Raw genomic sequence first — 26033 nt, forward strand, 5'->3', positions numbered from 1 at the left:
AAATGTGGCTGGGACCTGGTATCACGCGTGGCACAGAAGTCGCTATGTAGCAGTTTTTGATGATGGTGTATAACACTCGGGATTACTCGGTTTTCGAACTTGGTCCATCGTCCGGTATTTTAAAGAACACTATAGAACACAACGTTTCGGAAATTGGATCTGTTTCCGTCACCAGGTGAGGGGACGGGAGACACCTCTCTGCTGGGTCCGTTGTACAACCGGTATATGCCCTTCCTTTGGGAAATCAGAACTCCTTATAGGTCCAGAGACTGAGGTAGCTCTAATGGATCCAGTAAAGTAGATGTCTCCCACTCCTCATCTAAGGGCGGAAATAGATCCAGTTTCCGAAGCGTTGTGGTCTTAGTGTTCTTTAGAATACCTTAAGATGGAAAAAGTCCAAAAGCCCACTAATCCTGAGTTCACGTCTAAGATTCTAATGCCAGTAGCATATATTTTAACGGACCAGACACTGTGTGCAGCTCGCGTTATTTGGCTGTTTCAATAACATTAAATAAGATTTCTTTACTTAAATCAGCATATCCACTTTCCATTATATAGTATTCGATTAATCGTCGAAGGCACATTATACTAAATAAGAACTATTTACTTAAATAAGTCAATATTTCCAATTTATGTCATATAGTGTGGCCCAAAAGTCAGTTAACGTAAAACATTCTGTCGTATTAAAGCTAGTGTTCAGATTTACACTTGCTCGTAAATTTTCAGATCAGCATCACAACGCTTTCAGTTGCGCACTGAACATGAAGGATCTCATTTCGAACAATTTTTGTAAATTCAGAAAGTAATAAAGGCATTTCCATCGTATTTTAGTGCACATTTTTGAAACCAGTTAACTGATTCCTGGGCCACTCTGTATAATGTTCGATTAATCGTCGTAACTTTAGGCATGCACTGAAAGCACACGTTCTGACAACACATTTAACGTTTACGATATGTACATTTAGGCCGAATACAAACACTGTTTTAGGACTGATGGATACGCTGCCTCTAACTTCACGTTTCAGTTCACATAAACCAGATTAAAAGCTCGGGGTGGGGCTAACTGGCCACGCCTACAGGGGCCCATACTAATCGTACGTGGGTCGGGTAGTAGCAACTACCCGCGCTGATCACACGCCATATTAAAGACGCACAAACAGGCGACTGCAATGCAGCACATCATCTCAGCACTACGCGTAGGCTGATGCAGTATTCACGGGCTGCAAGTGGGGCCCAGCCAGCCTTACAGCATCCGAGACTTAATCGAACAATTACTGAAACAGCTACATTATAATACTTGAACATCCACACGATTAGTGATTTACAGCAAAAGAAATGTTCCTGCCTTCTAGATGATCAACTGATCTCAGAATCACTTCGTTTTTGGACTTTGCCCATCGTCCGGTATTCTACAAACTAGAAAACACGTTTCGGAAACTGGATCTGTTTCCTTCCTCAGGCGAGTAGAAGACACCTACCCCAGTGATTGAGGTTAACTCCTTATAAGGGATACAACTGAGTAGGCGTCTTCCACTCCCCCCTCACCTCAGGACGGATACAGAACCAGTTTCCGAAATAATTTCTAGAATACCGGACGATGGACAAAGTAAAGAAACCCCAGTGATTCTTAGTGTTATACCCCACCGTCAGAGCCCTTCAGAATCATCAGGTGATATGTTAATATACCTCCTTGCACAACCTGCGCTTAAATTTATATGTTGGATGGCAGTTAACCTATCTCTATTTAGCCGGACATTTAATCGAATACTGAAAGGGTAACATTATATTTAAGCATCCTGTTGCACTCTATACGATAAATGATATAATGATATAAACTCCGTCCCAAGTGCAAACAATATATTATGTGTCCTTGATCTTGCTCCTTTACACTACATGTTTCGGCCTCAGACGGCCATCATCAGGTGTATAACACTCACGTTGCTGTCACACTGCACCCAGCCCAAAACTTAACATTTAAAACACTTTCCTTGTTATTATCAACATCTACTTCGTTGATATCTGTCTGGTTTGTAGATTATTTTACACACGTTAATTTTGACTTTCCTGTAGTAGCACTATAAAATCTTTGGTTCTAATTTTAAAATCTTTTAAAATTTTTCTCTAAATTTTAAAATTTAAAATTGTTAGGGTTACTCGCCCTATGTCTAAAGTGCTGCAGCGGCTAGGAAGACTACAGGAAGACTACACAGGATAACACCTATACAGTGTGGAAACAAGAACTAGCCGCTGCAATACGTTAGACATAGGGCGAGTAACCCTAACAATTTAAAATTTTAAAATGTAGAGAAAAATTTTAATGGATTTTAAAATTAGAACTAAAGATTTTATAGTGCTACTACAGGAAAGTCAAAATTAACGTGTGTAAAATAATCTACAAACCAGACAGATATCAACGAAGTAGATGTTGATAATAATAAGGAAAGTGTTTTTAAATGTTAAATTTTGGGCTGGGTGCAGTGTGACAGCAACGTGAGTGTTATACACCTGATGATGGCCGTCTGAGGCCGAAACATGTAGTGTAAAGGAGCAAGATCAAGGACACATAATATATTGTTTGCACTTGGGACGGAGTTTATATCATTATATCATTTATCGTAAAATATAACACCTGGATCGTACAAATGGTTCAAGGCCTCATACGTGTAGAGTTTTTAATATTTCAATGTTTTGTATTAGCTCTCGCAGGCGGTTGGTGCTGTGCTTCGCTTGTATACCTTAACTTGGTGCTGGTACAGGTGTCCGGAGACAAGGACTAGGCTCTATCGATTGGGCCCAGCTGAGTAGGTTTTACATGAAGACGGAGACAGAATCCAGTCTCAAAAACGCTATGTGTTTTAGATAAAAACGGAAAGAAATATTTGTACTAATGTAGCATTAATCTCATTAACTATAAGTGTTTGCTGATCACAAGGCACCGCTCTTTATCCTTCTGAACATGATTTCGACACATCCCTTTTATCTTACCCTGTTCTGCTCACTCTTCCATCATCAGAAACATACGCTGAAGAGTTTTCGGATCAATGCGTAAAACGATAAATTTCTAAAAACAAATATTTGCTTGTAGTAAGTAAATAATTTTAGGACGTTAACACGATATATAATTTAGATTACTTAACAAGTATTCAAAAGTAAAGTTATAAGTTAAAGTTAAATACTTGACTGTGTAAATTACTTATAATAACATAAAATGTTCCAATACTTCATATAGTTAATGTGGTTACAAGGGATAACTTTTACATATCAATGAGGTTGTAATAGTGGTTTCCTAAATGTTGATCGTGTCCTTCTGAAGATGGTCAATCAGATTGAAACATTTTTTTTCTGCGGTTTTAGTCCGTAAGCGAACTATACCGACCGAGCGACCGCCGCTTGTCGGCGAAGTTAGTGTCATCTTTTGCGGATAGAGGGGGTGTCGCGTGGTCAGCGCAACGAATCCCCACGGCGGTTAATTTCGGTTTCCTAGACCAGAGTCACTATTTTCTTCAAATAAGCTCCTCAATTATCCTCACGAGGCTGAGTGGACCCCGTTTCACACCCACTACTCAGAAAATATGGTAGCGCCGGGAATCGAACCCGGGACCTGTGGATCTGTAGCCAGTAACTCTGGCCACTAGACCATAGAGGCGGTCATCCGAAACAGGTTAAGGATATGAAATACTGAAATACAACTTTTATAAATCAATCAAACTGGACTGTGCTACAAGTCGTTTTATACTAATGTGATACGATAATTCAAACTGTCATGTCAGATGTGAGATGCGGCTAATGTTTGTGGAACTGCACGTACTTAACAGCTTAACTGCCTGCAGGGCCCATTCGAACTCGGGCTACTACAATACGCCAAGGCGGCTGATCGAACACTGGCGATATAGAGCACAAAAAGGAGTAGGATATGACGCACTCCTGCCTATTCACTCGTACCGTCGCTACGTTATCAAGACAAACAGCTGAATGCTGAGTTTACGTACAACTGATTGGACAGTCCGTACATTTACGAGTAAATAACATGGAGACGGGAAACTTGCCTTGTATCAGATGCGAATCTTACATAATCAGAACTTAAAAATTCTGACTTTATCCCAGGAGAACGGCATCTCCTTAAATGACAAGAGTAACTTTGTCCCTGTGCTTAATTAATTAAGCGCCCTGCCATTAAGATGTATGTGTGAGTGCAGGCGCAGTTCCACAATTCTTGACCTCGGTACTAGATGGAGGTGTGGTCAGCTTCACGCCCCGATCGCTTTAACCCCCGCGGAGAGAAAGTCTCCGGTACCTATTGGATAGATCTGGATGCTGTGGAGAAGTGAAAGTATCTCTTGCCCCTGCCGGGATTCGAACACCGACAGTCCAACCCGTATCCCGTCGCTATACCGACTCAGCTATCCCTGTTTTCAGTAACCTCATTTACAAAAAATATAATGAAGTTTAGTATATGATTCGTTATTTACTCTCGGTATACTTGAAATGAGTAATGTGGCTGCTTATGGTCTGACGACCGAAGTTGTATTACCGGCAGGAACAGAGATGCTTCTCTGCAGACTTGCCCTGGGAAGCCACTCAATCTGCTGTCCAGTTGCTACCTCATTTGTTGTAAAACGGCCGTAATGTGAACCAAACAACTCACTTCCGTATAGCAGAGGTTAAAAAGTTCGTGGAATTTCGTGTTCACTCCGGTTACACGTCATCATGGCGCACTGCTTCAGGAACGGTAATTTTAGCTTAGTCTGGCTTTATCATTGCTTCTTATTTACAAAACTAATTGTGGCTACAGATAAGCATACTCCGTCAGAGCTGTGAAGGTTACAGTTGGTGTTCGAAAAGGATACCAGAATACAGGCCCCATATGAAGCTATTACATTTGAAGTGTACATAACTTCAGGTTACTATTATGAATAATGAGAAGCGTGGTTTGAAAAAACTGCAAGGTGAGCCGGAAACAATTTACCCCTTCCCACGTGATTACGCTTATGTAAGATACTGAACCCAAGGTCGTATGAACAAAATACAGAAATAAACACAATGGCTGATCGCAGTGCGTTTCTCAAGTGATGTCAAGGATTGTCATGGGACACAAAGGCGTTTATCCGGAGGCCATCTGCAAAACGAACGTTCTTATGAAGAAAACCTACATTACGTCGTTTCTTACTTTATATCACAATATTCTATCAACAACATATGGTACATGGCCGAGCGGTCTAAGGCATGAACTGACCTTGCATGCTCAATCCCTGGAATCGTGGGTTCGAATCCCACTCAAGGCATGCATGTCTATATGCGTTTATTCTGTGTTTGTTTAGGTAGCGGCCTTGCGATGGGCTGATCCTCCATCCAAGGAGTCCTATCGATTGTCTTAGATTAAAAAACTGAAGTGGAATGAAGCGTTCCACGGACGCCCTACGCTGCAAGTGCGAGCAACAGGAACAGAAGACGAAAAAGATGATGATGATACGGTATATGACGTCAGTATCATCCCGGTATTTCTCTGGAGGTACTAAGGTACATCATCTACATCTTATTATTGTAGCTCTCCGAGGGATTCGAACCTTGGACCCGAATACAAAATAGGAACAGCCTCTCCTGACCAGGTCACACTGAACCTCAATTTAATACTCAATCCGCTAGGTCAGCTTCATTTATGAATTCGCAACAGAAAGTCACGTCGACGTATATTCATGAGGACCAACAACGCTGCGTGTTTTAAATCACAGCAAAGCGCTGAGCGGGTTAACACAGCTGTGACACATCCGACACGCATTCGGAAGGTACCAGGTTCATATTTCGGATTTTTGGCGACCTCCAACCAATCCCTACAATAAAATGCTGCTATAATTTTGTGATGTAGGCCACGAAAATTTCTTAAATATAAATGGAGCAAGCTGGCTAAATTGGTAACCCTCTCGACTTACATTCGGGAGGTGTTCGGTTCAAATCTCAACTGTTATCAGGTGATGTGCTATTTCCCTAAGTCCCACTACGCAAATGCTGGGCTGGGATCTGCAATGACACTACGATCGCTTCGTTCCAAGGCATCTGCAACTGATTATACAATCATACCAATCGATGCTACCTATATAACCTATCCAACTGATGTTCATCCTATCACACTCAATTAAACCCCAGGAAATAAATGAACACCGTGCAGTCATGTTGACTGATGTACCTGTGGCATATCCAGGATCGGCGTCTTCGTCATCCGAGGCTGACAATTCGTGGTGACATTCGACCAGGGCAGGTTGATGCAACTGACAATGTTCCTGATGTCGAAACTCGAATTTATTGCCGGAACTGTTGTTGCCCCTCTCTCTGGACGTGTGGCCACTGCCACCGCACAGCACCACAGCCAGGGCGCCCCCTGGCCCCGAGATGCCTACATCCACAGACGACCGTCGCGATAACGCCTCGGCGCGAGCAGATCCTGGATGAGGAAGGGTGCCACCAGTACCACCCGCTCCGTTCTCACCGCCACCAACGGTTCCGACACTGTTGAGGCCGGGACCTGCAGGGGCCGCCGATACCGGCACACATGTAGTTGCCTGGCGACGGGGAGACCGACCCCTATCCGGAAGAACTGACGTAGCACTCCAATATCCCCAGGCCATGATGAATATTGTGACCTAGTCGACCGACCCTGCTGCTTGATCTGACCCCGTTCGGCCCAGACCCAGCTGCTCCTGCTTGCCTACATCACGCTGCCAGAGGATCCAACGCGCAAGTCGCGCTAGCAAGCTGCGACCTCCGTAACTGGCCGCCGCGCCTTCACGGCGCAGAATCCACTTCGTAAGCGATCAAAGTGATCATTTCGGCGAAATTAAAGGCGATATTTAATACAAGTATAAATAACGCTTCATTTGCATGTCACTTCCAGTTGCATTCCCAGCTGTCAGGGCTTTCACTCTAGAATGAAGTAGGTTTCCTCTGGAACATCATAACCGCGTCTAGGATAAACAGAAAACTAACGCGTTTGGGGTGAACACGCAGTGAAGTTGTGTAAGTAAACATATGTTTTTACGCCTGCTAATCAAAATTATCTGAACAGGGCAATGCTTTACTGCCACTGCTTTTTAACGAGGAGGGACTGAAACCAGATGGAATACGTGGGTCATTACAGCATTTTGATTAAAATTTAGCTGTAGAAAACGTAACTTTATACAGAAACAAAGAAAGTCAATGTTCTTACAGCGGTAAACAGGAAGATTATTGTGACGCCGTATAGTCTGGTAGATGGTTACTAAATTGTTTCGGAGGAACCTCGTGTTTCTGTTATCAATGTAGAAGAGTCGAGTGTTTGGATCTGCTCTGAAGGTGGAGGCAAGATTATCCATCGAAAGGTAGGTAACCTTCTACCAGACTACACTATGTAATATTTTAGAAAGCAGAAACCCTTGAAACCACAAAAATGTCCTGAAGGACTGCTAAGATGACGCTAGGTGGTAAAGCACTCCGTAGGTAACACATCTACTGTATCACGATACGCAGTTCTTTAGTACGAATTAGCAAAAGCACATCCTCGTAAAATCATACCCGAGATGTTTAAATACAGGGTGATTCATATAGAAGCGGCCCGACGAAATGAGGTGTAATATAAAATATACCATACAGATATTAAAGTAATTTACACATATCTTATCTCGGATTGTGTGCCCCGAGCAGAACAGGTGTTCAAAGTGTCCGCCGTTTTCAAGTAGGCATTAGAAACACTCGCTGTTCAACAGTGAACTCCATGACTGTCGCCTGCGCACTGCAGACACGTTTCGGCTTTGTCCTTGACCTTGCAGCATAAGGGCTGCCACTTGCCGGATCATGCGCACACCCTTCGACTCAGCACGGCCCACGGATTATTTTGTCGTAATTGTGAGCGGTTATATGCATCAGCTGCAGAATTATTAGCAAATTCATCGGGCCGGTTCTATACGATTCACCCTGTAGTATAATCACAGAAGTAAGGACGGGACCCTATAATTTTTTTCCCTAGTTTCGCAAACTCTCTAGTTCTCACAAATGAAGATTGTGACAGAGCCATGGAGGTACAACAATTACGAGTATTACAACTGTGATGTATCAAAGCAGGGCATGTAGCACGAATGGGAGACGATGAATGCATATAGGATATTGGTAGGAAAGCCAGAAGGAAAGAGAGCACTGGGAAGACCAAGGCGTAGGTGGCTGGACAATATTAAATGGATCTTAGAGAGATAGGATGGGATGGTATGGATTGGATTGATCTGGCTCAGGATAGGGACCAGAGGAAGACTCTTATGAAAACGGTAATGAATCTTCGGGTTCAACAAAATGCTGGGAAATTCTTGAGTAGCTGCAAAATTGGCGGCTCCTCAAGAAGGGCTCAACTCCATTAGTATTTTTTTTTTATTGCTAGTGGGGTGGGACTAAGTCCCTTGTACTGCGGCCACTTCTGGCCTACTGTACCAGCCCCAGATGACAGGTGAGGTTGGTTGTGGAGCAATTGGTGGAATGAAGATTGGCAGGGGAAACCGAAGTACTTGGAGAAAACCTGTCCCAGCACCACTTTGTCTACCACAAATCCCACTTGACAAGACCCGGAATCGAACCCGGGCCACCGCGGTGGGAAGTCAACGACTAACCGCTTGAGCTATGGCGCGGCCAGCTCCATTAGTAAGTAAGTAAGATATACAAAAGTACACAAGGCATGCAGTCTACACAACAATATTCAGTATGTAAAAAGAAAGAAGCCAATATTGCATCAACATTTGCTTTTATTACGTTTTTACAGACGCAACTTGTTTCGACCCTTACACCGGGTCATCATCAGGCGTACTAATCTCCAGTGTGTAAGTGATGGACCAAATGTCACTACCTAATTTCATATGAACAAGTCATGGCGGTATAAGCAATAGTCACTTCTACATTCCTTAAGGTCGATTCAATCCAGCTGCAGTGGTGAGCCGGGGCACATTCCAGCAAGACCAAGTCCATGCAATATAACTATTACATCTGTAGAAGATTTCACAAGTAATGAACTGAACTAATTACATTCCAGAAACTCGAGTAGGACTAATGGTATAAACGCCACTTCCTGTGAACTGCCAAGGCAAAAAAAAAAAAGATGTAAGATTTGAGGCTTTCACGGTGGTAACTATGAAGAAAGCAGTCTTCTGGGATTTGGCACCGTGTATATGTGGTGTTAACCGAAGTTTCGGAGGAACGTATCGCCTCCATCTGCAGGGTAGAAGAAAAAATATAAGAAATCTGCAAGCGAAGAGACCGTGAGAAACGGTAAAAGCAGACTGCAGATGGAGGCGATACGTTCCCCCGAAACGTCGGTTAACACCACATATACACGGTGCCAAATCCCAGAAGACTGCTTTCTTAAAAAAAAAAAAAGATATTTGCTTTAAGTTAAGCTTTCAGGCTTTAATCTTAATAAATGTTTTATAACACACTGACATTTGAGATTATACACTGAAGTTGAAATGGCTATAAACTAAGCAATCGAATATATGCAGATATTAAACAGGTATAAACACAAACTTTAAGGGAGGAACATAGACTGAGGGTGTTTGAGAACAGGGTGTTGAGGAAAATATCTCGAACGAAGAGAGATGAAGTGACGGGAGGTTGGAGAAAATTCCATAATGAGGAACTTCATAACTTGTACTCTTCTCCAAGTATAATTAGAATGATCAAGTCAAGGATCTTGAGATGGACAGGGCATGTAGCACAAATGGAGGAAGACCTCTTAGAAATCCAAGATGTAGGTGGGTGGATAATATTAAATTGAATCTTAGATAAGATGGAATATAGTGGATTGATCTGGCTCAGGATAGGGACCAGTGGAAGGATCTTGTGAACACAGTAATGAACCTTCGGGTTCCATGAATTGCTGGGAAGTTCTTCAGCAGCTGCACAATTGGCAGCTTCTCAAGAAGGGCTCAGCTCCATGAGCGAGTGTGCTAAAAAATGACCATAAAAATCAACAAACATTAACTTCAGTTCTCTGTAGATGAAGAGTATGATCTTCTAGCCGGTCGGTTAAATCGTTACTGGCCCTCGCCAGCACAGTCGTTCTTGGCGTTAGGTCTCGTTGAGATCTATGACCAAGATATTTGTTTTCTCCGAGACATGTACGTGTTTAGAAGTGAGGCCTCCTTTTCTATGAGGTGAAGGGACTTTCTGCGCAGGCGCTACGCTTATTGCATTGCAGTTTCAGTACTGATTGCTAAACTGCTGCTGGCCCCCGCCAGCACGGTGACTCTTGGTTCCAATCATGGGCTTATTTTACGGTCTATCGGCTCTGGGAGCCTTCCAGAGTACTACCACACCCTATCTTCTGGGTTATAATGCCATGTAATTCGGCAGAAGTTCGCGGACGTTTCGGAGAAACATACTACCTCATGTACATAAAATATTCAACTGGGAAGTCTCGTTATCGAAATTCAGGGCAAATGTCAATATAAAAATTCCTGATTAGAAAATAAAGTACAATGAACAGGAATAGGCAATATAATAAACTGAATTAACTTGAGATAAAATGAGGCCTGCGAAATGCGTAAACCTTCATGCCGTCGGCTTCTGCCTGCTGGAAACGAGAACACAGATAGAAAGGTAAAGGTGTCCCTGTACTTAACTAATTAAGCACTACGTCATGAAGACGTATGAGGAAGTGGATGTATAGATCCACATTTTCTTGACCTCGACACTCGCTGGAGGTGAGTGGGTAACTTCACGCTCGGGTCGCATTACCCTCAGCACCCACTGGATAGGAGGCTGGGTGGGCCCAGAGCCGGTCTGGACAACGTGGAGAAGAGAAAATTCTAGACCCTACTGGGATTCGAATTCCGACCCCTCGGCCGTCCAGCCCGCAGACAGTAGCTGTACCGACTGCGATACTCCGGCAACGAGAACACAGATACAAATCTAATCTCACCAGATTTACACGAGTCTCAGTTTGAGGCCAGAACAAATCGAGGGTGCTTGAGAGGAAAGTGGAGAGAAGAAAGTATGTGTTTCAGAAAGAGGAAACAGTAGGGAAACTGGAGGAAATTATACGTGAGAGGTTTCAGACAAGAGGAAACAGTAGGGAAACTGGAGAAAATTATATGTGAGAGGTTTCAGACAGAGGAAACAGCAGGGAAACTGGAGAAAATTATACGTGAGAGGTTTCAGACAGAGGAAACAGTAGGGAAACTGGAGGAAATTATATGTGAGAGATTTCAGGCAGAGGAAACAGCAGGGAAACTGGAGAAAATTATACGTGAGAGGTTTCAGACAGGGGAAACAGTAGGGAAACTGGAGTAAATTATATGTGAGAGGTTTCAGACAGAGGAAACAGCAGGGAAACTGGAGAAAATTATACGTGAGAGGTTTCAGACAGAGGAAACAGCAGGGAAACTGGAGAAAATTATACGTGAGAGGTTTCAGACGGAGGAAAGAGTAGGGAAACTGGAGGAAATTATATTGAGAGGTTTCAGACAGAGGAAACAGTAGGGAAACTGGAGGAAATTATATGTGAGAGGTTTCAGACAGAGGAAACAGCAGGGAAACTGGAGAAAATTATACGTGAGAGTAAGATTTGAGAATTATACGTGAGAGGTTCATAATTTGCAGCCTTTTACCTGGTTACAGTGAGATACTGAAAAATGGGTGACTGGGACATGCAGATAACCTGGTATGGATTCATAACCGTAAATTTGACATTAAGTAGATGGATTTTCTTCGGGCAGTTACGCCAGTTCTTCCTAATTCCTTCTCTTCCACTAAATCATCACATCTGTCCATTCTCTAATGACATCGACATAATTGGACTGCTGAGATAATCACTGAAGAGAAAACTAACAGCAAGAATATATAGCATTAAAAACAGGCAACATAAAAGTGACGAAAGTAATACAGTATGTTCCCCTCTAAAAAGATATGAAGCACAGCAGTAATTTACTGATGGCCTTCGTGAGCACAACCATTCTTAGTTGACCATGTTTCTTTTCATTCGAAGCCCATTTAGGGGCCTCCTCTTCGAAGAAAATTATGCAATATAGTACACGAAACAGTAATTCAAACTCATCTCTGATTTCCACGATAACCAGTTTCATTTTAATATTATCCTTCTACGATAGGTGGACAATATTAAAATGGATCTTAGACAGACAGGATGGGATCGTATGAACTGGATTGATCTGGCTCAGGATAGGGACCAATGGAGAGCTCTTGTGAACACGGTAATGAACTTTCGGGTTCCATAAAATGCTGGAAAGTTCTTGAGTAGCTGCACAATTGGCGGCTTCTCAAGAAGGGCTCAGCTCCACGAGTTAGGGGTATTAATTTTTCTTTCTCAAGCGCGTGCTACATGTTCCGTCCATTTGACGAACATTGAACATCATTTCACCAACACCCGCGACCTGTTCACTTTACCGCCCTGTCTTCAAGCCTTAAGCAGAGTAATGGCAGGACAATTAATACAAGAGAGTTACAATTACGTCGTCCTCGGATGACGTAAGCTATCACAATTTGTCAATTCAGACAATGGCCGCTAAACAATAGTCTTGAGAGAGCTTTGGTGCTAAATAAACGTAGAGATCATGAGCTGCTGCTGTTCTACCGTGAGACTTCACAAGACAATGTGCAGCACGGTAGCCTCACGAAGAGCGGAACTGGGACCACAAACAGCTGCACCACCGTATTACACGTGTTTAAATAGCATACATTTTGTTGGATTTGAGGTTGCAAAGAATACTATCTTCTGGGATATAACGCCGTGTAGTCCGCTGCAAGTCAACCTATGTTTCGGAGGAACATATCGCTTCTGTCTTCAGGGTCGAACAAATCGACCAAGATACCAGCGTGGAAGCTTGCCACCTACTTTCACGCTATCTTGTACGCTTTATTCGGCCCTGAAGATGGAAGTAATGTTCCTCTGAAATGTCGGATGACTTTCAACGGACTTCGTGGCGTTATATCAAGTAATCTTCAACGCATATTTTGGTGGATTTGAGGTTCTTAAGGCAGTGATTAAGAAAAGAGCTGTCTTTTGGAATGTGTCATCGGGTAGTCCAGTAGCTTATCGACATTTCGGAGGGACGTACTTAAAAACCGTATAAACTGAGGGCTTAAGCCGTAGTGGCCTTCATGCAAAACACTCGGCAAATCGAAACAAGTGCACAGTATAATGCTCTATCTTCGTCGAGGTATTAATATTGACACTTCAACGCCTTAGCCTCTCCTCATTACACAAGATCGTATGTTTCCGCCTATCTGGCAATCATCACGTGTACAAGACGCTGGACTGAACGAACTTGCTGCTTTATCATTAGGCTGTTATAACCTAAAATAAAATATTTCTGACTTTTACTCTTCACCCCTTTAGTTATCATATCCCGAACATTCACGACACGACCTTTCCCTTTGTTTTACATTCGATATTCCCTATGTCAGCCGTGTGAATGCGTATTACAATACCTCCACCACAGCCCAGAGAGTCGTAGACTCCGTGGCCTGTAGTCTGCAAACGAACTATACCGACCGAGCGACCGCCGCTTGTCGTCGAAGTTAGTGCCATATTTTGCGGATAGACGGTGTTGCGTGGTCAGCGCAACGGATTCCCACGGTCGTTAATCTCGGTTTTCTAGACCGGAGCCACTATATCCTTGAAATAACTCCTCATTTATCCTCACGATGATGAGTGGACCCCGTTACAGACCCACTATTCAGAAAATCTGGCAGCTTCGCGAATCGAACCTGGGACCTCTGGATCTGTAGCCAGGAACTCTGACCACTAGACCACAGAAGCGGCCCTGAAATTCGTAGAAGGTGATGAAAAGGGAATCCGGTACCTGGGGATATAACTGGGCCACCCTGTCACTGTGGGACCGAGATACCTGTTCCTCCAGGTTGGGGGTTAGACGCAAGGCTGATGACCTTGCTCTGTAAAAAAATATTATTGCGAACATCAAAGTAGAGAAAACAAGATGGTCTACAAATTTGGTAAAATCTTCAATGGGAGACTGTGGCTCAAAAATGTCTGTTTTGCCTATGTTGATTCCCTATTGCCCATTTTTCCTCTTTTCATAATAGACTCAAACCGTTAATGATGACAAAACAGTGCAATTGCTTATAATTACGGGAAGACAAATTCCCTTATATATATCTGTCATTTTCCTCCAAAAATTATCCTAAGCTTCGTGTTCACTCTTCTGTAGGTAGAAGCTTACTTACGAAACCCTTTGTATAGACGCAAAGAGATTAAGAAAACGTCCCACATTTCCTTTGTCAGAAACTAACGACGCAGTGGCACGGCATCCTGGATAGAACGTCGAGCGGGTGGCGTGACTTAATGGGGCATATTCATGGGTTTACCCCATGCATCACAGACTTGTCCTAATTTACGTATATCTGGTGATTAAAAATTCAGAATGTCCAGTAATGTCCATTCAGCCTTCCGTGCCCGTAGTGGCGGGCGGCCCTATTTATATCACAGCAGGTGATCCGATACTTTGCTCATAAGCAGTGAGTTAACAGACACGACGTGCACAAAGGCAGTTTGTGGGTTCATGGGTTTGAAGGTGTCATCTGTGGTTGATTGTCACTTCACACTGAAACATTACGGCTAGCTACAGCGTTACAGAATTAAAGCAGAACATGTCGAAGTTTAGGGAAATTAGTATAAGAAATCTACCTTAAAAGACAATTAGTGACTTTCTACACATTATCAATCGAAAATTAGCGGCCTCCGGTCTAAGAAACCTAGATTAACAGCCGTGGGAATTCGTTCCACTGACCACGCAACACCCTCTATCCGCTAAAGAGCTTCGTCGAAAAGCGGCTTTTAGGACATAAACCATCATCTTATCCAACAAGTTAATAACATTATGACTACAACATTGTCACGAAATGTCATGATGAGGAGGATAAGATGGACAGGCCATATAGCATGCATTGAGAAGATGAATGCATATAGGATTTTGATGGAAAAGGAAAGAGGCTATTAGGAAGATCTAGACAGATAGGAGTATAATATAATAAGAAGTTCTGAAAAGAACTAATCGCCTGTTTTCCTTTGATACGACACGGAGAGCACAGAAAACGATAAAATTAGGGGGATAAACAGACAGACATACAGACAGCCAGGTCATCTTATAAGCTTATTTTTTTTTTCAAACGAACGAATGTAAGTTAAAAACAGACGTTAGAGATGTAGGACGGGTGGTATGGATTGGATTCATATGGCTGAGATAGGAACCAGTGGAGAGCTCTTGTGGACACGGTAATGAACCTTCGGGTTCCATAAAATGTTGGGAAGCTCTTGAGTGACTAAGCGACTGGCGGGTTCTCAAGAAGGGCTCAGCTCCATGGAATTAGGCAGTTCGTCACGAAGATCTTATCTACGCGTGGTACTGTTAATATTACTGCTACTAAATACACGTGGAGTCATTAAGCTAACAATTCCTCTCCTGCTGAAGACACTGCTCGCCCTCTGTGGGACCCGGAGGTCTACTGTTCCCAAGAGCCCGCCACTAATCGTATCTTGAGCCAGTCCACATCCTCATATCTTGTATCCTTACGGTCCATTTAAATACTGTCACGTGTATGAGTGACTAGCGATGGGGTTTTTAAATTCGATATTGGATTTACCGACCACTTCAACACGCAACTCGTAATTTCACATAATTATAGAGCCATCGCTAACTTCCACACACATTTAACGGATCCCTAGCGCACCCAGCCCGCAGTGTCTTCACTAGACGTTTCATGGTAAAGGTCTCTAACAATGGCTATTCCTCTGCTTCTGCGCTCAAGTCCTTTCTGAACGGCGGCTCTCTTGCAATTGTGAATTCTTGCTCCAACTAAGTCATCTCTTCACAGACAAACTGACCAAGCTCTAAACTTGTCCCTTACTTATAACATCTCGGCACGGCCTACGTAGAAAACACCGTTTCTCTGTTTCTGTACCACTCTTGAGTTGTTTCTGCGGCCGTTACCTAGAGACGAAGGCAGCGCCATAGCTCAAGCGGTTAGTCGCTGGCTTCCCACCGCGGCGGCCCGGGTTCGATCCCGGGTCTGGTCAAGTGGGATTTGTGGTGGACAAAGTGGAGCTGAGGCAGGTTTTCTCCGAGTCCTTCGGGTTCCCCTGCCAATCCTCATTTCACCAATTGCTCCACAATCACCCTCACCTATCATCTGGGGCTGGTACAATAGGACAGGAGTGACCGCAGTACAAGGGACTTAAGTCCCACCCCACTAGCAATAAAAAAACCTAGAAACGAATGTTTTTCAGAGTAGGTCGCTAGCAACGGATGTTCCTCTGTCTCCGCAGTTCTTGTTTTGAGCGAATACCCCCGTATATTATCCATTATTCCAAGAGACCAGTAAATTTCAAGTTTTCCGGCTTGGCTTAATGGGAAAATGTACAGAAGTGTTCTAGAAAAATTCTTCTAAAGCAGGCATTTGGAGTGCCTAGAGGTGGATGGGATGTTATAAGTTAAAATGAATTACAGCTAATAGGCTGGTGTATTGGTAACCCTCTAGACATGTATTCGAGAGGTGATGGGTTCGAGTCTCGGCCGCGGACACTGGGATACTTCCTCAATTAGGCTACAAATGCTTCCTTCCAAGTCCTCTCCAACTTACTGTCACGCATCCTGGTAACGCGACAAGTAACGAATGGGTTCTGCATTAGATGATTCGATTTATTGGATATTCACCAGGCGGAACTACAATTAATTGTAACACAATCTTTACTGTAACTACACTACATAAAATAGAGACTTCACTTCTGACTTCTGTTGATCAGTTCTCTCCCTGAGGTAGGTTCTGGTCTAACCGTATGGAAACCACCACCTTCAACAGTAGAGTTCTCGCGTTCCTAGCCGTTACTGTGCTTTGGAGGTTCGTTGCCGCGTGAACGGAAACGTTTCTGTATCCGTTTCTTAGGAATCACGTGACTCTGCACGCAATGCATTGCTTCTTCAGTCGTATTCGTTGCTGTGGAAACGTGTTCCAAGAATTCGCCGTCCAGCAGCGGCGCCTTCCGTGTTGCTACGGGAACGTTCTCAGCGAAGTCCCGCCCAGCAGATAGGCAGATTGCAGCTTTCAGGCGTCATGTCACATTATCATTTACCATCCGATGCAACAGAGTCTATGATATTAACAGTTCCATAACACCACAAAACATTAGCAATCTCGAAACAGTACGAATTATCGATATTTCGGAAGAACTCTTCGTATTCGAAGGCAAGAATCTGCAGTGAAAATGGACTGCGGCAAGAACGGTTTTACACTGTAAGAGTTCTTGATTTACTGCCTGAGCTTCGTTTTAATACACAGCGAGTTATTGTGTTCCTCTTGCTCAACCCCCGAGGTACTGTGTTTATGAGTGAACTGCATAAATTATATAACCGATTTTAAAACAGGGGGAAAATATAATCAAGAAAATGTACTAATACACTTTTCACGTAAATTTTATTACCTTTCAGACAGTTCGCTAATGTTACTGCATGTTGGGAATGTCAAGCATAACCATATCAAGTTGAGTCTGGGGACTCATAAAACAAAATAAAAGCTCCATCTCCCGCCTCCCCGCATGTAAAATACGTATGTTCTTACTTTGTACCGCGTTTTAGTCGTTTCGTTAGCATGAAATACTGGCCATAATATAACTCTGTAACCACGCGAGGCAGTGAGTGAGTCCTCATGCCATACGTAGCTTGGATTCGAACACAGAGTTAACGCCCTTAGATGTCCTTACTAACGGTTAAATTACAGTAAAATACTGTGTATACTTTTACGGCTTTTAAAATCACCAATGATTTAGTTACATACACGCGCGCATGCAAATATATGCCTATATTTAAAAGTGAAAGGAAAAATTTAGTAATCCCATCTTTGTAAAAACTTCTCGATCAAACTGGAGATGCTTTATTACCGATCGAACCAGTTTCCATTCCCGTAAGCAGTGCTGTGACATACAGATAAATTTGGCCACGCCATAGCTCAAGCGGTTTGTCGCTGGCTTCCCACGGCGGCGGCCCGGGATCGATCCCGGGTCTGGTCAAGTGGGATTTGTGGTGAACAAAGTGGCGCTGGGGCGGGTTTTATTCGAGTACTTCGGTTTCCCCTGCCAATCTTCATTCCACCAAATTCTCCATAATCATAATCACCCGGGGCAGGTACAATAGGCCAATCAATGGCCGCCGTGCCGAGTGGACCCAGTTGGACTCCACCCCCCACTACAGATAAATTTCATAACTAGCAAGAACTGTGCATCCTGCTGTGCAAATCACTACAGATAATACTTATTATATTCCTGGCAATAAAACACTGTTTACAGTTGGTGGAGTTTGCTGTCGAGGACATGTTTCGGCACATGTGTGCCATCTTCATGTATGGTACGCTAAGTATACGAAAGAATTACTGTAACTAAAAACCGTACATGAAGATGGCATACAAGTTGTCTTACAGAATAAATTCCACCTGCTGGAAACAGTGTTCTGTTGACGATACAATAAATAATATTGTGGCGTATAGATCCATTGTTAGGCAACGATAGGACGTCTATTGCTAGGCAACGGATTAGTTAACACGCCTAAAACAATACGGGACAATAGAGGACGACGTTTTCTGTGGGGTCTGCAGGAATTAGGTTGTGAAGAGAAGACTTCATGTGTGTTATATGAAGTTACAGTGAGTCTGTTAAATATCCGTTGCCAGGATACAACTAGTAAAGACTGAGAGCCCTAGTACGTGTGTAACGGTGAACTGTAAAGTGTGGAAATAGCGGGAGCGCTATAATTACCTGTAGTCCCGAGCTGAATATATAAGGTGTCAATAAATCAAATCATCCAATCCAAAATCCCGTCTACAGTCACCCCCACAAGTGACAACATCTCTAGCAGCATACAGTCACGTAACACAGAAATCATAAACCGTCTTCCACCACATACGTGGTATAGGTTGCTTCACGACTTTATGTCATAACTGTCGGAGGTTATTCCTGGCTGCATTCTGAATGGATGACATTATGTAAGGTTTGAAGCTCTCATGCCGAATAAATGTGCTAAAACCTCCACGGGCGGTCAGTGCACTGGGCTCATCGCTCGACAAGATTTTAGCACATGGATACAATCCTCCACGGTTACAAAGCTATGGACAGAAAAAGTTAAAATGATCTGAACACGACAAATTATATTAATTGTTAACAAGAAACGATTCTCAATGGTTGTAAATAATTTTACGTAGTCTGGACTTTCAATGCTGCAAAAAAGTTCAAAATGTCCGCCTTCAGCTTCCACGCGCATTCGTTTCCGTTTCATAAAAGAGTGTGTACCACGAAGAAGAGAATTTCTATCACTGATATACGTTGCCGCAGCGACAATACAGCAAAGTAAGTCCTCCTAAACGAGATCTCTTACGTATCCCAGGCATATGAAGGAATGAAGTCCGGTGAACGTGGTGGCCAATTTCCCGCCCCACAGCCAGTCTAGCGACAAGGTAAGTTGTGATTCAAGTACTGCATCGCGTGTCGACTGATACATGGAGACGCTCCGTTACGCTGGAAGTACATTTGTGCCCGAACTGTCAGAGGCATACTTCCAAAAACGGTTACCTCATGTTCCAAAAATCCCGCGCAGATGAATCATTTGTTCCTGCCGAAGGCTCTGAAACAGTTGAGAATCGTGGCCATGTTGATGCAAGATTTTTTTCACTCAGAACGACTTAGACTAACCTTCTGAACTCGGAAACAAATCCGTTAAACATCCTGTATGTACAAGTGTATATACTTCAGTGTGCGCGTGAATTAATACTGCCACACACACACATATATATATATATATGTCCACATACGTACTGCATACAGTTCTCCCTACATATCACCGTATTCACGAAGGAAATGAATGCAAAACACAACGGTGACGACAGAGGGCTCTACTCTGGTTCATTAGTGTTACAGTCCGGGTGAAGAACCCACCCCTGCAGCAGACTCTGATTCGTCAATGTCACTATTCACCCCACTCAACTTTAGCCCTGTCACAACACGAATCCAATTTTAAAATCCTACAGAATATAAACACGGTCTGGCTAAGATAAATCTTCTCCTTTTCGTTATAGTTAACAACTGCATTAACACTACAGAATGAAATATAATTGTTCACAGCTGTAATTAAATTATAACAGTTGACTTTCCAAACAAAATAGGATCGCTGCTAGACTGTTTATTAAACACCTGGATTCCGAACATGCTCCTGAAACCATCGATGAATATTCACGCGAATGAAGGTGAGATGGGTAAAGGAAGGAGGGGCGTCTTATGTTGTCATGCTTAACTTCTATTACGCGTCCTCTGCATCAATTTCATTAAGCGAACGCATAGTCAGGAAGTCATATCAGTCCGTTTGTATGTTTCATCTCAAAAACTACCACCGGTCGATTTCGATGAAATTTGGTACTGGGGGGGGGGCTACATTAAAAGCTAATTTAATTTCGGTTTTTATCGGCCGAATATAAATCTCATCTTACATTGGGATTAAAAACAATTTAATCAAATTTTCTCTTGTTGTACAAACAAATCTGTTCGTAACATTAAACTATATCTCATTAATCTGAAACAACTTCCATATGAGGAAAATTTAAACGATGTACCAATAAACATCAACTGCAACAAATATTCCTTCCTTCTGTGATTGATGTGTAATGTTGCAGATTGTTATAGACATTTCGGAGGAACGTGCTGCTTCCATCTACAGAGTAGAACAGAAAGTCACGGGGATTTACATCAATAGTTAAAGCACACATATAGCTCTCCCTGTAACAGGCCTTGGAGGCCCATGGGGTTGTGAGACGTTGAGGGTTCTACATTTTGTAGACAAATCGGCTCACAGATGGCAGTGAAGTTGTCAGCCTTACGGGCCGGTCGTCCTTTACCCCCCAGGAAGATTCCTGGTAATCATTTCCGTTAGAGGCTGAGTCGACCCCAGGGTTATGGTGTGGCTGGAAGAAGTAGGCCAATTAAAAATAATCCATCACATCGGGAATCGAACCCGCGACCTTCCGGCTTGTAGCATACTGCCTCAACCAACTACGCGACCGCGTGCTCCACACTTCTAAATGGCTTTAAATACAGAGGCCCTGCTAAGGGCCTTATATCTGTATCTGCAATAAATGACGATAAAGGCCACTGAAAGGCCCAAAGTCGCAAAGAACGCATTTGAAAACTGTGGCTCCGGATTGGCTTGCGTCTTTCTACTCTACATCAGTGACATCTACTACACAAATCCCCGAGGAAATCCAAGGCCAAATACGTTTCCACTGGAAGTACACACATAAAGAGACAAAAACAAAATGCAATCAGCAGAGATGAGATACTGACGATCAGTTACAGACTGCAACAGACAAGATCCTATTATGAATGAAGATATTACGAAATAACTGAAAATACTGACACGTGTAGGGGTGACTTATAAGAGGGGTCTTGGATTGGATGATTGGGTTTATTGCACCTCACACATTCACACAACTCGGGACTACAGCGCTACTGCTATTCTACAAACTTTCCAGTTCACTGTTGCACACGCATTAGGATTCTGTTTTCACTAGTCGTGTCCTGGCAACGGATTTATCAGTCTCATTGGCACTTCAAAACACACGTGGAGTTTTCTTGGCACAGTCTACTTCCTCTCTTGCCATTTCTTTTCAATCGCCTTCGACTGCCACCTCCAGGACCCGGCCCAACTCTCTCACGACTACTGTTCTGCACTCTCTGCTTCTACTTCTGCTGTCAAGTCAAAGTCAGTCAGTAAGTCTTGGTGTCGAGCCCCAGATTTATTAACATTTGACAGTTACGGTCTTGTTTCTGTGGGGCGCCCTCTCTGACGAGAGGACGGATGTCTTTCTTATATGCTGCTGGTCCTTGCCAGCGCAGTCTTTCTATGGTCCGAGTCCCCTGAGACTCTGGACCATATATGGGGGTACCCATGCCGAACACTGCCTATAACCACTTCGCACGGACCCAATGGAAAACGTCGTCTTGTATTAATAAGGATGAGTGTTTACAGCTCCGATGCCTAGCAACAGACGTCCTACTGTTCCGGCGAGTTCGCTTCTGAGTGAATGTGTTTACCGACCCGTTGTCTATCAATAGGTATACACGTCACAATATAATCAGCACAAACATGTATAGATAAGTACAGACAGAACAGGATAAACCAACGGGACAGAATGACCCGCACGAACACCGTAACAGATTTTATAGTATAAACCAAGACCAAGGAATGAATATGTGAAGTCGAAACAGGCATGTTTGGATATGCTTGAACGTGAAGAAGAAACGCATGCTTCGTAGCAACACACTCACCACGTAAAGCAGCTCCGGCCATTGATCCACACCGAAACACAAACCTTTTGCGTACACAAGAGAACGGTATGACCCGGACATTAATAACGAGTAGCATGCGTGTGAGTATTCATACGATCCCAGTGGGCTCACCCACCTCTGCCAGACAGTAAGTCTGTTCTTCCCCAGTGCGTCAGTACGAACACAAAATAACCTTCTGACACTAATGAAGTCCCTTCAAAAGCGGGTATATAATCCCCATAGGATTCGAAATGTGTATAACATAAAAGAACAATGGAGAGGTGTGAGACTGCTGAACGGATTTCGACCAAATTTGGAATTGGCGACTTACAAATGACAGTAGCAGGACGGATTTATGTTGAATCTTTAATACAACCCTTCCTTACATGAGGATCTAACACAATTTCATCGATTACATCAAAATTGACTCGGCAAACAGGCGGTTACATTACATAAACTAAGGATCTCAGTGTGCAATGTTACTGCGTTCTCCTCTCTCATAATCAGCGACGTGGAAAGCAGAAGGGATAATAATAATAATCTTATAAATGAATAACAGTCACTTTCATAACGTGCTAACCCTTAAAGTAGTGAGACAAAATCGCGGCTGACGGTCAGTCTGCCATTCTGTCTAGGCGTCAAGAACCCATCTGGGGCACAAGACTAGATTTTTATTAGACAGTTGTGGGATTGTGACTGCCTCTGTGGTCTAGTGGTCAGAGTTCCTGGCTACAAATTCAGAGGTGCTGGGTTCGATTCCCGGCGCTACCAGATTTCTGAGAAGTAGTGGGTCTGGAACGGGGCCCACTCAGCCTCGTGAGGATAACTGAGGAGCCACTTGAATGGAAAAGTAGCGGCTCCGGTCTAGGAAACCGAGATTAACGGCCGTGGGGATCTGTTGCGCTGACCACACGACACCCTGTATCCGCTAAAGTTGGCACTAACTTCGCCGACAAGCGGCGGTCGCTCGGTCGGTATAGTTCGCTTGCGGACTACAGGCCACAGAGTTCTGTTTACATGGGGGGCCTTCTCTGACGACAGGATAGGTCTGTGGCTTACAACTGCTGCTGGCCCTCATCAGAGCAGTTATTCTCGGGCCCGAGTTCGCGGTGTTATGACCATATTCTTCTGTCTCATTTTCAAGACTTCCCCAACCTGGAGGACCAGGTTCCCGTATTTATATCCCTCAGGAACAGGGTGACCCAAAGACAAAACTACTTTATGACTGGCGGTTTACCGCCAATCAGTCTGTCTTGGCTCCAAACCCCTTGAGGTTGACGGCCTGATTTTTTTGAAACTGAACCCTTGCGGTCGTAGTCCTTAAGAATTTGCTTGTTTTTTTTTTCCAAGTGAGGTACGAACTGAATTTATATCTAGAAGAAATTCAGTCATTTAAGAGTTAATATTAATCTCACATCTTGCCCATGGCTCACAACTTGTATCTTCCTTCCAGGATTTCCGACTAATACTTTGTATGCACCTCTCTGATTTCCCCCATGTCCTATCGAGCGGCTCTCTGAAACAAGGGGCAAAGTAAGTCCATCGCAGTTCACACACACATCACGTGTATTAGGCGGACTAATGAAGTAACAAGTTTTGTGAAGAACTTATCCATAGTTTTCTCAAGGTCTTCGGGCATTATAATTACAAATTAACAATCACACAATTTATCCATTAATTTCTGTGCATAATTTCCATCAGTAGAGATCTCAGTTATGTTAAGTGTGCTAGACATAACCCCAAAGTTCCGCGCCGTCACCAACTTTATAATTTTTAACATAACATGTTTCATAGTGGATACCTGGGTAAGGTATTATATACCTCTAATAACAACTGCACATGCCTAACTGGAATAAATCATTATTTATCGGCATGAAACCGTAGGAAGTGAAAGAAAGAGAGTAGCGGTTGTTCTTTACAGCCCTTACTGCTATCTGGCGGAGAAAATTATATACCTGAAAGTATGGACGCTTAAGCAGTGTATGCGATAAATAATCTCTGCGTATTTTTAGGATAGTAGGCTAAAATGAATAAGGTAGGCCGGTCACGGTAGCCGAGCGGTCTAAGGCGTGCACTGTCTTCGCTCGCTCGGAAGTCGGGATCGTGGGTTCGAATCCCACTCAGGGCATGGATGTGTGTGTGTTTTTCTGTGTTTGTGTACAGGTAGAGGCCTCCATGCGACGAGCTGATCACCCGCCCAAGGAGTCCTACCGAATGTGTAAGATCTAGAAAAACCGAAGTGAAAGGAGAAGTTCATGGAGGTAGGCCTAGGCCCACTGGGGCTGTAGTGCCAAGAAAAAGAATGAATAAGCAATCAACGTTGTTAATGTTGAGTGCATTTCACAAGACTGCGCACAATTTATGTCGGCCCCGACACTGAGGGATAGCCTGTGCTTGCTCACAGCAGTTATCTATACCAACATACGATGGGCACGCGGTAGCGTAGTTGGTTGAGGCACTACGCTACAAGCTGGAAGGCCGTGGGTTCGAGTCCCGATAAGGTGGATTTTTTTTTTAATTTACTTCATCCTTCCAGCCTCCAACAGGAATGAGTACCAGGAACCTTCCTAGGGGGTAAAGGGCGGCCAGCGCGTAAGGCTGACAAACTCCCCGCCATCTGTGAGCCGATTGCCTAGAGAAAATGCGAGAGTCTCGACGTCTCACAACCCTATGGGCCTTAACTGCCTGCTACAGGGTTAGCTTTAACTTTTCAGCCTCCTATCCATTGGGTACCGGGGGTAAAACGGCGGGGCGTGAAGCTGAACACTCACCTCCAACTAGTTCGAGGTCAAGAAAACGCGATCTATATATCCATTCCCCCCATACGCCTTCATGGCTCAGTGCTTAATTAGTTAAGGACACGGACAACTTTATAGTAACTAGATGATAAAGACCATCCTCAAGAATTTATTTTATTTGTTTAGGGTGTACGGTTAAAGTTAATATCGTGTATTCACAATTCTTCCGTTAACTGCAGGGGAGCGGCCAGTGTTAGGGGGCCCATACACGTACAAGTCTGGCTCGCGAGTCCGACTAGGCTCGGGTTCCAATGAGCCAAACTCGTCCGTGTGTGGGTCGCCATGCTCATACGTGTGTGGTAAAATTAATCCGAGCCCGGCTCCTCGCCGAGCCGGTCTCGCGAACCAGACTCGTACGTGTATGGGCCGCCTTAGTTTCTGGCAGCTCTGTCTCGGAGGAAACAGCCCCTAGCACCCATACAGAGGAGGGTGGGACCCAGAGCCGCACGACTGGAGCGATGAAATGAAAAATACCAATACTATTTCCGGAATTTCAATACCAGCAGTCCGGGGTCTGCTTCCCGGTGTAGGAACTCATCATCAGCCTCTTCATTACATTCCTTTTTGTGTGGGATACTTTGCGACACTTCAGAAGCTAACTATATAGCGTCGAAGGGATCTGGAAGGAAGCGGCAGTAGCCTAATCCCGGAATCTGCCCAGAGTGGATGTCGGGAAATCACGAAAAATCTGAGTCAGGAGAGTCAGTGCCTCGGCTGAGATTCGAACAGAGCATCTACGGAAAAGCGTTATGGGCATGCCATTTCTAATTTGGTGTTCCTTGTACCTCCTCTTGACATGTGTACATTCTACTGATTTGGTGTTCCTTGTACCTCCCCTGGACATGTGTACCTTGTACTAATTTGGTGTTCCTTGTACCTCCCCTGGATATGTGTACCTT

General features: G+C 43.7%; 1 protein-coding gene across 4 annotated transcripts in view; it reads right to left on the bottom strand.

Annotated features, from left to right (window-relative positions):
- LOC111863176 (atypical protein kinase C) overlaps window positions 1–26033 on the bottom strand; it is a 464860-nt gene that overhangs the window by 323958 nt on the left and 114869 nt on the right. The window contains exon 1 of one of the 4 annotated variants that reach the window (XM_023849233.2): window positions 6182–6735. The exons of the other annotated variants lie outside the window; for them this stretch is intronic. Coding sequence (XP_023705001.1) covers window positions 6182–6620 — 439 coding nt within the window. The 5' untranslated portion in view covers window positions 6621–6735. Of the gene's footprint in view, window positions 1–6181; window positions 6736–26033 lie in introns of those variants that run through there. 4 annotated transcript variants of the gene reach the window in all.

The sequence above is a fragment of the Cryptotermes secundus genome, unplaced genomic scaffold, assembly GCF_002891405.2.
Source record: "Cryptotermes secundus unplaced genomic scaffold, Csec_1.0 scaffold339, whole genome shotgun sequence".
In the NCBI taxonomy this organism is placed as follows: Eukaryota; Metazoa; Arthropoda; class Insecta; order Blattodea; family Kalotermitidae; genus Cryptotermes; species Cryptotermes secundus.